The 15,380-nt window shown below is 36.7% G+C and overlaps 1 protein-coding gene across 1 annotated transcript; it reads left to right on the plus strand.

The window, feature by feature from the left end:
• Positions 1–13,904: 13,904 nt before the first annotated feature.
• LOC118267280 (uncharacterized) lies at positions 13,905–14,756 on the plus strand. Its single transcript, XM_035581191.2, has one exon. It carries the CDS (start codon positions 13,905–13,907, stop codon positions 14,754–14,756), a length of 852 nt encoding a protein of 283 aa, XP_035437084.2.
• The last annotated feature ends 624 nt before the right edge of the window (positions 14,757–15,380 follow it).

A 15,380-nucleotide genomic window follows, 5' to 3' on the forward strand; every position in this document is an offset into this window, starting at 1 on the left:
AATTAGTCAACCAAGTTTATTTTGCTCTATGTCAATCAATCCTTCAATATTGTATCACCTCATGGGGCGGAGCATCAAAAACAATTATTCTCTCCCTTGAACGAGCACAAAGAGCTGTGCTAAAAGTAGCAAATTCTCTGCCTTTCCTTTTTCCTACCAACGAGCTATTTAGATCCTGCGAAGTGTTGACTGTTCGTCAAATTTACATTCTGCACATTGTACTAAAACAGCATGCTACACTTACTTACAACGCTGACATAATTAACAAAAGACGGAACGATATAGTCTGCAGCTCAACCACTACCTCTATATATGCATTTTCAAATAAATTTTTCACGTTTTTAGGGCCCTTGTTGTACTATAGATTAAATAGAATACGGCAAATATTTATAATTTGAATTCTTTTCTGTGTAAAAATAATGTCTCGAAATATTTGCAAGGCTTGTCTTATGACCAGACCGAAGAACTGCTGACTGTATGTAAATAAAATTACCTAGAGATATAAATAAAATATCGATGTAAGCGATATTATACTTATAATAACTTTATGTATATTTTTAACTTTGTCCTAGTTTTTAGTTTTTTATATTTATTACGTAGTTGTTAATTTTGCTGACCATTACTATATAATATATTAATAAGCATTTTTATGCCTGAAGCACAGGTTTTACCTAGTTCAGGCAATTTACACATTAGCATTTTATTTAGAAGTAAGCAAATTATTGTAAAAAAATTTTGTACAAATGGAGTAATAATAAACAATTTATTTATTTATTTATTTATTTATTTATCATAAAGTAACAAACTCTTTAGCTGGAATTATAAGACACGTAGGTAGAAACACCACAATAAAGTTTCTTATGTTATTTTACATAAAGTCCCTATCAAAACAAAACAGGCAGTAGCTATACTAAGTACCTTAGTATTACATATTGTCACGTAGTTACACTGAAAACTCTGTATGTGGTTGTTTATAAGGTCTTATAATACAAACAGTACGAGCTGCTCAAGAACTTGAGAAATACAGCTCTGTTGCCATAAAATAATAAAACCAACATGTAACAACAATATATTTTACAAAATAAAAGTTTTATAAGTCAACTTTTAACTGAATAGGAATCAAATCGATACTCATTAAATGGGACTCATCTACACTTGGAAGCAAAGAAACGGAACCACCAACTTTATTTTTCTTTTTAATTTTTGATACAAGTATTTTATTATTGGTAACGCATGTCATATGAAAGACAATTTAATTACCTAACTTAAAATGAGAGTATGTTCCGGGTCTGGGTGTCATGTGCATGTGAAATTGTATGTTTTTAAACGCAACCACGACACAAGAAAATCCTGGTGTGGGGAGACGGTTTATTTAACAAAAATCAAGGTATTAAACGTGATATTGAATCAGGAAAACGATAAAAATATAAACTACCACTTAACTAAATCTAAAGCTGCAACTGTTCATAAAACTAAAGCCATTAATATGATTTGCGGAATCTGCAGTAAAGCAACCGAGCGAACAAATAAAAAAGTGAGTTGTAAAGAAAACCAATTCGGAAAGTTTCGAGGAAAACAGATGTCTGATTGATATCAATTTATTTTGTCAGAAGATGATAACAAAATATTATTTTTTGGCTAGAATTTATTCTAGAGGCTAGGCTATGTGAAAACTTCTATAACAAATGGACATTGATTGTGGCCAGCTTTTTGCCTTACTATCTAGCTGAATAGTTTTTTTGTTTGTTTGTTCAAACGCGCTAATAAACCATATTATATAGTTGCGGTCCGCGACCTCGAATAATGCGGGCATAGAATAATGACTTCTAACAAAACTTGGGTTTATATTTTTTTCTAAAATAATAGTAGCCTAAGTTACTCCTTAGTATATCAGCTACCTGCCAATAAATGTCCCATCAAAATCGGTCCAGTCATTTCCAGAGATTAGCCAGGATAAACAGACAGACAAGTAAAAATTAAATAAATAATTGTTTTGGTGTATGTATCGTATGTATATTCAAGTAGCAAAAACATGTAGTAAAAAGGTTGGTTATTTCAATATTACAAACAGACATTCCAATTTTATTTATTAGTCTATACCAGATAATTACGATTATATACCCCATTAGAAACAACGCATTAACATTACGAGGCACGACAAATAGACCCTTATCAAAAGGAGGTTGTAGCCAATGAGCTGTGGTGGAACGCTAATTTAACGTGAAGCTTACCAAGCATGTAAACAATTTGCAATTTTACGCTGTAACCCGACTCCGGAACAGTTAAGAGAGCGATGCACTATACTACTTGCGGTTCAGCTCTTTGTGTAGAAAGATTCTAGGCAGTACTGTAGGGGTTTTATTCTCTGTAGAAAAGGTTATGCATCATTAGTCTCAATTGCGACTGTTAAGTATCTACCTATTGCAGAAATACTTTATTTTTAAGTGGGGAAATCATACTATATCTTCTCTCCTTGGGTGAGGCGAGAGGGAGTATCAGACTCTTACTGACTAAAAATCAGGACGTTCCTACTCCTGCTTTTCGAGCAAGAGCCCCGGTAAATCCACTAGGTAGTCCAAAGCTCCCGAATCGAGTATCAGCCCTACTAGGAACCATCTGTGGTAGCGCCGTACGCACGGATCTGGTTCTGGTCGCAAATCACGATACAAGTCTAGATTTATTGTTCGGAATTTACCCAAATATCAATAGACTCTACTATTATACTATAACACTTGTAATATAGCTAGGAAGACCAGATATAGTTTCACGGTATGTTAGTTTCAGAGGTAGATATTATAAAGATACGCAAAATAACTAACAAAATACAAACGCATCACTGATCAAAGGATGTAACCACGAAAAACGTCTATGGAGTTAAAGTATCTCCTCTAAGAGACTATCACGTCTAGCCATCTCGTAAGATGAACAAACTTCTACCATTCCTTTCAAGAAGTAAAAGGCGTGAAGTTGTAGTAAATAAAACGTGTACATACATTGAGTCAATGAGACGATTACCATACCCAACGTAGTAAAACAAGAGTTAAGAAGTAAATAAAACTTAGAGGTACAACACCCAAACGAAGTATAAACATCAGATAGCCTGAAGATAAACAGTAGTGGCCTAAAACTCTCGGATCCAAAACTTTCCATTCCTTAATACTTTGTAAACTTAAAACTTTGTAAAGCCTTGTATGTGTTACAGCCAAAGTAATAAATCTTGATATTATATATACTGTCTAGCAATTATATATAACGACTACTCAATTTAGATAAAGTGATAAATGACACAAAATTAATCACATTAACTAGCAATTTTATATACTATCTTCGAAGACTTGGATAATGTAATAAAACGAGTAGCATGCAAGCAAACATGCAGCATGTAGCAGGCAGGGTTTCTGTCATGGCTCCGGCGCTGCGGGCCTTCGGCGGCCCCACGCGTGCTAATCGTCGCAGACGGCTTTCGCTCACCACCGCAGCTTCGGCTTGTTGGCCGGCTTCGCCGGCCAGCCTCAGCCGCGGTGGCTCGCTAGCAGCCTCCTGCTCCTCAGCCCGCGGGCCGCCTCGGTCCTACGCGCCTACGCGATTTTAAATTACACTCTAGAGGTAGGACAAACAAGACTACGTGGAGTCGGTTTTGTAGCAATTCGGTTCTGTCACTAACTTTTGTTGCACAGCATATTAAATTTTTAACCGACATTATTATTTAATTGTTACAGGAACTTATAGCAAATTAGTTTGATCGGAATTATGTATAGGGCACTAAAAGTTCACCACCACCATTTCCTACATAAGTCATTAGGCCTACTAACGTTATGCGACTCAAATTTATGCCAAAACAAATTAGTCTTTGATCTTAAAGACTAATTTTTATTCTTACAAGTTATTCTTACTAGTAAGAGTCTTGTGACATTTTGAGTTACACATATATTATTACTTTGACTAACTTGGACTTCCTATTATGAATAATGTCCAGATAAAGTGATTAATTTATTACATTATCTAGTGAATTTGGTATTTATATACAATTATTCATAATGACCAGTCATTATGAATAATTGCTATTTAATCACTCTGACTGTAACATATGCACTGTCGAACTTGAATGTCGTGAATACGAAAGTAAAGCAACATTTTCAGTCTTTATTTATTTTGTTGAATATGTTTTTGAGAACGTGAATTGGAAAATGATTATTTCTTAACAACATTACTCATCAAGTTTTTCTACGACGCATACAACCTTTGATATCAAAAAAAGTAAAGAAAATATTAAAATAGCCATAACTTTTAGGGGAGGGGATTCGACCCCTTCGTCCCCGACTTTTGTCGATAAAATTAGATATAGTACTCAGCCTTAAAGGGTTAGAAGTCTCAACCCTATCACATTGTATATGCTGGGTTCGTTATTAGCTACAAAATTTTAAAACGATCAAACGGATCTGTCCTCAACTGTACCTAAGTTGGAGAAAGGTCCTAAACTGTATTCAGTAGTATCACAAAATGGTCAAAATCAAGGGTGGTCACAAAATCTTTAAAATAAACCTAAAAATGCGACAGAGATTGAAACATAATATTCTTGCATGAGAATTAAGATTAAATTTTATACTAGCCGCTAGTGTACACACATCTTAAAAATATTTCAAATTAAATTAAATAATGTTTCAAAAGGAGTTGATGCAACCCAGATCCGACGGAATTCATTTAATACTTCATCAGTGAGCACAGTTTGTAGAGCGCCAGACTCCGGCTCCTCTACATTGCATTTTCGCTTGTAATTTCACTATATTTTAAGTCTGAATATTGTGTGGCACAAGTTACAGAATTTAATTTAATAGATATTATTAATTTTGATATAGGAATTCCGAGAACTGAGAAAGTTTAAGTAAGAACTAAGTTTAAAACGTACCTAGAAGTGACGTCACTCGATATTTCAAATCAATATATCGTCGAAAGTATTTGTTTATGTAACTAAATGTGTGTCTAACATTTTAAAATCATTTATCAGACGGACATTATATTTGTATATAAAATCAATTGCTGTTTGTTAGTTTCGCTAAAACTCGAGAACGGCTGGACCAACGCAACGTCTCGTATTTTATCTCCGAAGGTGTAGGCAGAGGTGCACATTACGACGTGTTTTACGAATTTTGGTTTTGAATTACTTGTAGTAGACCAAGGAAGGCTTAAAAGATGAGAAAAAATATATTTGAGGAAGTACGAAGTGTACCAGGTGAGCCAGTTTAAACTAAAAATTAGTCATCTACCTTACAATTCACCCTTTCAATTTACAACCCAGTTCAAAAATCCGAGCCATCTACTTTATCCAATCACTCATTTCGCCCGAGCATCGCAATTCTGTCATTAATGAGATTCATTATACGTTATGCACCTCATTACAGTGTTCTGTGCTCGTGTGACGTCATCACGTATTGACTCGCCTATCGGGCTTATCCATTGATTGTGTCCATAGTAGTATTTGTCGGGAAAATGGTGTTTTAATTGAATTTTAATCGGATCTTGTTTGGCTTTAGTTTTGGAGATAGATGGGAGATTGTAACGTTTATTTGAATTCTGGATTGTTTAGTATTGGATTTGTGATTTGAAAAGTTCCTGTGTAGTTTACATAAGGTTGTTTTTGTAATGTTTAAAAATAACCTTTTGCTGTAATCTCCGGGCTCGGTCTCTTAAAATCATTCTCTGTTCGAAAACTGCTAAAGGCAAAATTCTACGAATACGTTATGTTTTACGAAATCGAAACGTAAAACATACTCATACTAAGCAGTCTGACTAGAGATGTGTCTTATAATTTAGGAATTAATCGGTTGCAGCGCTTTTTAAATTCAAACAAAAAACAATCACAAAATCAAATACTCAAAATCGCTTTTCGCTCATCCCTTGAACTACACAGAAGAATTGCATTTCTAAAATCCTGTACTACAGATAAACAGATTACTTAATAAAGTCAGGTGTTAAATTCACTTGGTATTCAACGAGTACTGTAATGAAAGAGATTTTTCCATTTTCTTCTTCGTGTTTATGCTTAAATCTTGTGCATTCATTATCATAGTAGCTGCATTACATCTTAAATAATAAAATATTCGCGTAATGAGAAGGAAATGTATAAATTATACTACATTTTCTGGAGCTACACTTTTATTTAAAGTAGGAAATAGCTTTCAATGTTAAAAAATGAAATTGAATGGCTCCAATAACTTTTGACGTCTTAGACGAGGCGAGATGTAGTGTCAGTCTCTTACTGACTAAAAATCCCCTCGTTCCTACTCCTGCTTTTCGAGGCGGAGCCCCAGTAACCAGCTAGGCGGTCCACTTTACTAACTAGCTAAACTAATCTGCTATTATTTTTTGTTCTAAAATGTGTTAGGTTAGATAAATCACAACAAGAAAGATCTATCCGTGTTTCTGTCGTTTCACTTTTGTATAATTATTTTGGTAATTCGATCGACTGAGCGATTTAAGTTTAGCACGGTTAATTTTTTTTAATTATTTATTCTTGCTTTTGGTCCATTACCTCGCTTGATAGATTAAATTGATTATTATATTTGAAACTCAATTCACTACGACTATTAATAACACTTTCATATTTTTGTGACAAGCACTTTTTGGTACTCTTTTGTAGAATACATACTTCGATGCAAAAACATTTTTAACTAACAGCGAAAACATTCCAACAACGAACTAACAAAAAGTTTTAGTTGCAAAGAGGCTCACTGTATCACTTTTAGTTTTAGTTTAAACCAATTAATACTGTTAGGTTGCGATTATATTGAGATAGAAAGCGATTCACAAAATATTTTAAAAACGATAAACCGTTGAATTAAATTATTGAAACTGAATAGAAGTTCTGGTGTGTAAAATTAGTTTGCAGTTAAATACTTTAAAAGAATTAAAAATAAAAAAGAACCGCCTTCAATTTTCTTTACCATTTGTATTAAATCAAGATGAAATATATGTTAAAAACCGCATCAAACTCGATTCAGCCAAACGCAAGATAATCGCGCAATAAAATACATACCAATCAAAATTAGAACCTCCTCTTTTTTCTTTAAATATAAAATCTAACTCGTTTTCATCATAGCGCTGCAATGGTATCATTTTTAGTGGTAAAAAACAACAATAACAATCCCAAAGAGTTGAAAATTACACTTTATAATCTAAATTAACCAAGTACATTTACGCTTTTCTCCATTAGTGAAAACGCAGCCTTATAATGTATAGGAATTCCTATGCTACGGCGTAGCCGATGTAAAAATATCACTGCTACGCCAGCTACGTTTTTGTAGCAGATAACACAGATTGGCGTTTGGAACATTTGAGTGCGGCGCATTTTTTTTTTTTTTTTTTGTAACTCAATTTACCATTTTTGTTTTGTTTGTTCAAATTTTTGTTATGTTTTGGTAGTAAATTTAAAGTGTCTCGTTGAACTACTCTTTTAATAGTTATACCTTTTGTACCACTACAATACAATTGAACATTTTACACTATAAAAAGTTATATCGTATTCAGAAGAATACAATTTTACCTAATGATGTCATTTGGCACGTAGCGCAATATTTTGGGCACGTCATTGATCACAAAATTTGTCCGAATTCAGAATTACTCAAACGACTGCAATTCAGCATAAAATTTGTTTGACGAACAACCAAAACATTTTTGTTATTTTGATGGCACATGTAGCCACCCCAAAAATATTTTTTTAAAAGAAATTACACGACGCTACGTAAAGGTTCGCCATCTCCAATACAAAACCTAAAATACATGCACACAAAACACTAAAACTATACAGAAACCAGAAACAACGCTTTTATTCAAAGAAACAATTGAATACGACGTGAAATGATGCATTTTTCTCACAAAGATCTCTAGAGCTGCGTTCATAACAGTTTTTGCCCCACTCGAGAACAATTAGTTGGCTTTTATCCGTTCACAATTACTCTGCAATAAGATAAAAATGGCGGATCGTTCCTTTGAGCTAGGCATTTGCATTGGAGTCGAGACTCAGTACTGGTTCAGGCAGTTTTGAATTAATATTTTCTTCTTATAGCTGATTTGGTTAGATTTATGTTGTTGTTGAGATGTCGTATTGTGTTTTTTTTTGTGTTTTAACTTTTATACGTAACCGTTGTGTTTTTTTGTTTTTGTCTGTCTTTTTATAAGTAAATTTGCAACAGAATTTTGGTGCACATTATATGTATTACATCCAGTTTTTACTATGTATATTATGATTAACAGAGAATGACCCTGGGAACAGCTAGAACTAAGATATTTTCTAAAGAACAAAAAAGCAAAATAGAGCTGCTTCGTATGACTCGATAATCAAATCCGAGACCCCATGCTTGACAGTCACAGTAGCAGAGTCAAAGTATTCATTCTAATTAAACCATTCATTGGTACTTTTAAAATGTCAATAAATAAAGAAATAAATAACAGTCAGTTAATCTTTCCGGCAGTGAAGCTAGGTGCTTTTAATCATACGAGCTATGTAGAAATTGCAACTACAAACTTTTTAGTATTCCTTTTTAAATAAAATAGCACGATTCCTATTCAATAAAACCTTAGTTCTATTCCTTTTATAAAAAAAAAGAAACTTAAACTATATCCAAGTAATTCGATTTGGATCGCGTCCAACGCGTGGTGTGAGGTCACCGCCGGCCAGATGGTAGCAATGAAGCATATTGTATGATATTAGCTGCAAATTGAACATTTATTTATAAGATCTCTGTTTCTTTTCTTTCTTTTATTTAAATATTTGTTTTCGTTTCACTATTGTTGAATGAAAATGTTCTAAAGTGTCAAAGCGAAGTAAAAGAGATAGCGATTTCATAACAAACTTATACGTAGATTTTTTTATGAAAACAAAAAATACTTAAAATACTAAATTAAAAAATAATAATGACTAATCTATACTAATATTATAAAGCTGAAGAGTTTGTTTGATTGTTTGTTTGTTTGTTTGAACGCGCTAATCTCAGGAACTACTGGTCCGATTTGAATAATTCTTTGAGTTGGATAGTGCATTTATCGAGGAAGGCTATAGGCTATAAAACATCACGCTATGACCAATAGGAGCCAAGCAGAGCGGGTGAAACCGCGCGGAAGTAGCTAGTAATTTATATTCACTACTGTAATCAACAAACACATTTTAGAACACCTTATATTTGGATGAATTCCTTCAGTTCCATACATTTCTAGTAAAGACTTTTCTCTAAGCATTCAATGATGCCTTCTAATCTGAAAATCATACACATACACACGACCACGAACCTAACTATATTTACCAGTATAAACTGACCGGTAAATGTGCAGAAAGATCGTACAAAGCGAGACTATGATAAACTGGTTTATGTACATCATGTTATTTAACCAAATAATTTCACCTATCACAAATTCACAAAGTCAAATGTGTAATGTAAGGCTTATATCTTAGAAAAGATAAATACCATCAAAAACATCCTGTAAAAAAGACCAAGTCTCGCACCTCAGTTTTTCTACCGTAAAAAGTTGTGAGATCCATGTAATACCAAGTCTTTATTCAAGGGGCATTCTGTCTTAAGTTATTATGTAAATTATTATCATACCAATACTACATTTATTTTACGTTTTAAATAAAATGCAGCTACAAATTCAGACTTATTTTATCCAAAACGAAGTTATAGGAGGTTGAAATTGGCCTGAATGGCTTCGAGAAAAGGATGGTCCGCCCATGCCGCTTTTTTGCTCGACTTGGCGAGGGCACTACCGTGCCTCCACACATGTTCAGAGTTCAAAGATACCTATGTGTTTATGTAAATATTTCGTCTTCTAGGTATGAGTAAATAAATTATAATTTGTAGGCAAAAGTTCTACTGTTCGTCTTACATGTTACTTATGTTTTATAGAAGACTTGTTCGTAGTCTATATCGTTGAAAATTATCCGTTTGTTGATGAAACTTTGTTCAGACCATGAAGCAAATACAAAGAAAAGATGTCATAACTGGTTGTCTGACGAAGTCACATTAGTACTCTTGCTATTGGAAAGCGGACGCCCTTCGGGTCACCACGAGAAAATTATTATTATAGACTTTTTTGAATTCGTTTTTTAATTATAAAAAGGTTTTCTTTTTATCTTTGGCAACATCAAATCTGCACGTTTGTCCCTGTGCCATAAAAAATAACACAACTTTGTACATATTTAAGAGGGAAAGAGCTATGCTTCGGCATAAATGGGTCGGCTCGACTGGAGTGATACTACGGCCTCATAGAATACCGGAAGCCCTTCCCAATCTTCCCGATCTCCGATTCCCTAATAACCCTTAAATTCCTAATCCTCAAAAGGCCGGCTACGCACTGGCAACGCCTTCGGTGTTTTGGGTGTCCATGCTTACCATCAGGTGATCAGGCCCTACCATTTATGTATAAATAAAAAAATAACATAAGTATGCTACAAAAATTAAAACCAAGTTACACAATTCCAAACATCACACAAAAGCCTCTTCAATAATTGTTTTATACATACCTATGTAACGTAGTATGTAATGGACCATTGAAAATAATGTTTACAATGTAAAGTGTACCCTTATCCCTAAAACCGAAAGTTGATATTTATCTAACCAATTACTTCCTTTAAACTGGAATCTGTTACACAAACTCAACCCTGAAGGCGTTTCATGAAAAAATAATTAGAATTATCCCTTTCTACAGGGTGTGATTTCATTTGTGATGATTTTAAATTTATGTTCTACAAATTACTAAGTATAGTTAGACTAGAAAGTCTGTACCGTACATTTTGTTTTTCTAGCCAAATCTTAAGTAATTTCATATTATGGGAGCAATTATTATACACGTAATGAGGCTGCTTTGGTGAAAACTAAAGTACAAAAAATTTTTTTGAATTCCGTAATGCAATCATCATCACTAGACAATATTTAAATCAAATTGGGTCATTCGAAGATATATTATATTTGGGGGGCCATTACAAACGTGCGAACTGTCATGAATAATTTTAATCAGATCTCTCGCTCACACTTATGCAAGTTATGCGACATGGTCACACTTCTTTGATGAGGCAGTTCACACGTTAGTAGTGGCCCAACTATAAAATAAATTACTAGCGTATTTAACTACATCCTGTGTTAGGTATAGGGTTGTTGTATTTTATTAGGGAAATGATTAAAACCATAATAATTACTATTTGTTTATGGCGGGATTTGATTGGATGGATTTAGGACTGAAAACTGAATAAATATTGGATTTAATCCCCCTTTCTTTAACTTTGACCTTTTCTCTAGAAGTTTGGAATTTCAATCAAATTCAGTAATGTATCTGGTCAGAATGTTTTAGCTCCTTTCCACCCGCATCATCATCATCATCAGCCGGTTCTCTGAACCGCTGGACATAGGCCTGTCCACTCGCATCAATTCATCTTTACGAGTAAGTAATTCACAATCACATTAATGTTTAAAGTTTGTTTGTTTGGATGTTTGCCCGTCAAACACGCCGATTTTGATGAAATTTGGTATACAGCCAGGGTATGAGCTGACTTGGGGGATAGGATACTTTTTATTCCACGGGAATGCAAGTGATGCCGCTGGGAGAAGCCAGTTCTGAAATCGTACTGTTATACCTTTTTATTCGTCCACTATTTTAAAATGACAGCTAGTTTTAACTCAGTTATGTTCTGAGTTAAAACTGGCTACCTGTATTATCTCAATTCTTTACTTTTTTATAAAAATACTTTTTGATATATCTACATAAGTACCTAATTATGGCCTCCTTGAGTGAGCAAACGACTGGCAATATTCCAAGACAAAACCGAAAGGAATACAAGGAAAATCAAACTAAAATCAACAACATTATATTTAGAAAGTAAACCAAAGAAAGACGTTTTTCGGTAACAAAAATAAAGAATAATTATGTGAAAATAAGGAGGTAAATAGCAAAAATTCATTCTGTCAGTCAATATTTGTGGAGTTCCCTTGAAGTGCGTGTTTGTACGCGTTCGTGGTGAGCTGTCTTTCGAGATCTAACAAACTCAATAAAAATGTTTTAGGTACAAAATTCTCGTGTTTATTTAGGTAGGTATCAAGATTTGTCGTTGGCATTAGGTAAAAATAACATTTATTTAACTTGTTATTTTCAAAGAGGTAGACTTTCTGCTTAGTAGTAATTTGCTGAGAATACTGAAAACCCGAAATCATATAACACTAATACACTTAGTCTGAAAATCTAACTCTTTACAGCAGTTGGTTGGTTTAGCAGTAAACAAATTAGTTTTAAATGTATCTACAGAGTCATGATCATGGCCTCTTTTTGTATAATCATTGTGCACATTCCACGGTCAGTTTATACTGGTTCAGCTTAGCTTAATGAGAGCCGTGTGTACTTTCTAGGTAATACTAAAACTAAAGTTGTCACCTATAAACAACCACTCAGTCACTAATCTAATATACTGTCATGACATTTGTAATATCATTCAATGTCTTCTCCCGCGACCGACTCCCCGACCAGATTAGCGATAACCGATGAGCATGCATGAAAAGAATGTTGTTGAAGCGAAATAAGTGTGTAAGAACCGTGGCAATTAGCGTTCCATTGTCTCTGCCTACCCCATGGTAGACAGGCGTTAGGTTCTGTATGTACTGTATGTACTCCCGCCTTGGGCGAAGCGAGAGAGTGTCAGACTCTTACTGACTAATAATCATCCCGTTCCTACTTCTACTTTTCGAAACGGAGCCCCAATCAACCCACTAGGTAGTCCGCAACTCACTGTCATGACATATTATATTCCTCCATACGAATACTAGTAAAAATATGGCCGCTAAAAGCATGTATAGCCTTGCAAAAAACGACATGTTCCACTCCAAAAATTGCAACGTACACACGGGATCGTGTATCTAAGCGTTCAAACTGCGGTACAAACGTTTTGTAACGTGATACAAGTGGTCGGCTGTATTCTATATTGAACATGAACAACTATTGAATGTCAGTATATGTACACTCACAGGCACATTTAACCGCCCACCTTGATTTTCTTGATTTTCTCATACACTACTTAAATCTGGGTAAGTTTGATATATTTTTTTTAAAACTAGACATATTATGTTATTTAAATACTGTGAAGTAATTTTAAAATCCGCATTTATTTGTGGCGGTCCAGAACACTCGGACCCCACCTCAAAGCGCAAGCGAAATCGCTCCGCTTGTGGACAGTGCGACCGCACCTCAAAATCACGCCACCTCAAGAGGTCTTTTGTTAATAGCTTACACGTGCCGCGCGCACGCAGCGAGCGAGTGATTTTTGTATGAAAGCAGCCGAGAATGTCCTTGAGAGACCGGCACGAGTAACCACGACGGGGCGGTCACCGGGCAGTCTGCATCGAGCTAGCTTACGCGCTGTACACCTCGCAATCGTTCCCGTGTTTATGATAAGTTATGCTTTTACGCTTTGTATGTTAAAGTAGTGCTTAATGTTTGGCTATATTAAACAATTAACTACGCGCATAATAATAACCTTCATTTTTGCTTTCGTCTATTTCATTTTCCTACTCACGCTTTGTTGCTAGACTACATAGCTTGTAGCTTCACGGTATATGTGGTGTGGGTTCGATTCCCGTGAAAGTTAGGGGTAAGCTAATTTGGCTTATTCCTACATTGGTGACCCCGACGTGATCTTCGCCCGCGTCGCGGCGTTGTTTTACGGAAGACTCCCGGAAGATCCTGAATATCCAGAGGTGCATCCAGGTTCCCGAACATCGGTACATCCAGGCTCCAGAACATCGGTGCATCCAGAGCGGCCGAGTATCCCGAGGACAACAAGCGGACCTAACGCTAACCTAGTAAATAACCGGAAAATATAAGGGTGTGGTCCCACAACCCATAAGCGGTGAGCGATTTAATTTTTTTTTAACATGGCGGAGTCAGACGGTTTCGCCGATTGTAAGGACGCTCCCGTTATCTCTGGAGAGGTAGCGAAAGTGGGAATGCCATTGCGCTGCCCGGCATTTACTCCGGAGGAACCAGCATTATGGTTCGCGCAGCTTGAAGGCCAATTTATTCTGTCTAGGATAACCAGTGACTCGACAAAATTTTATTATGTAGCCACACAACTTGAGACTGAATACGCCAAACAAGTTAAAGATATAATCACCCAACCTCCAGAGACGAACAAGTTTGAGAAGCTAAAATCCGCCCTTATCAATAGGCTGTCTGCGTCTCAGGAAAAGCGGATCCAGCAGCTCCTCCTGCACGAGGAGCTAGGTGATCGTAGGCCTTCGCAATTCTTGCGACACCTACAGGGTCTCGCAGGCCCTTCGGGTGGCTCCGATTTTGTGAAGAGTGTCTGGACTAGTCGTTTACCCCAGAATATTCAGACTGTCATCGCGTCGCAAATATCTGAATTACAGGTGGAGAAGTTAGCGGAAATCGCAGATCGTGTGCACGAGATAGCACCGATGACACCGCAGGTCGCGAGCACCTCTTCTGCTGCAAGTACTGCTTCTACGGACCTGGCGGCGCAAGTGAGCGAGTTGACAAGACAGGTAGCCGCACTCAAGTCACAACTGAGCAGCAGAGGGAGGCATCGCTCGCACTCACGATCTAGCGAGAGCCGTCGAAGGTATGACCGATCTAGCTCTAGACTGAAAGACCCACCCAAGAATCATCCGCACTGCTTCTACCATTTCAATTACGGAGCGAGGGCGCATAAATGCAGGAGCCCCTGTAACTTTACGGCGGGAAACTGCAAGGGCAGTCGCAAGTAGCGGCCAACGACTGTCCCATTTCTTCAGGCCGTCTGTTCATCACCGACCGGATTTCGAAAATGCAGTTCCTGGTGGACACCGGGTCAGACTTATGCGTTTTCCCCCGGTCTGCTGTGAAGACGCCCTGCATTCGATCTAGGTATGATCTAGTAGCTGCCAATAACACCGTAATCCACACGTACGGTGCCTTACACCTCACGCTGAACCTAGGCCTCAGAAGGACCTACCGCTGGACCTTCACCATCGCAGACGTATCGAGAGCCATTATCGGCGTGGACTTCCTAAACTTTTATGACCTGCTGGTGGATTGTAGGAACCAACGTCTGATCGACAACACCACGACCTTGTCTGTTCCTGCCACGAATGGCAACTCCGGGGACGTCGCGTCCGTGAAGGCCGTGGTTGGTGACAGCGAGTACCATCAGATATTACGTGAGTACCCAGAGATTACCCGCCCACCAGGCAGACAGCTACCAGGCAAGCACAACACGGTGCACTACATCAGGACGACGCCAGGACCCCCGGTAGCATGCAAGCCTCGACGTCTGGACCCTGCTAGACTGCAGGCAGCGAAGAAGGAGTTCGAGGAAATGCTCGCCAGCGGAGTGGCACGACCTTCGGAGA

The sequence above is a fragment of the Spodoptera frugiperda genome, chromosome 13 (assembly GCF_023101765.2).
Source record: "Spodoptera frugiperda isolate SF20-4 chromosome 13, AGI-APGP_CSIRO_Sfru_2.0, whole genome shotgun sequence".
NCBI lineage: Eukaryota > Metazoa > Arthropoda > Insecta > Lepidoptera > Noctuidae > Spodoptera > Spodoptera frugiperda.

Coding starts and splice junctions, on each gene's coding strand:
- LOC118267280 (XM_035581191.2), top strand. CDS start 13,905: ATGGCGGAGTCAGACGGTTTCGCCGATTGTAAGGACGCTCCCGTTATC.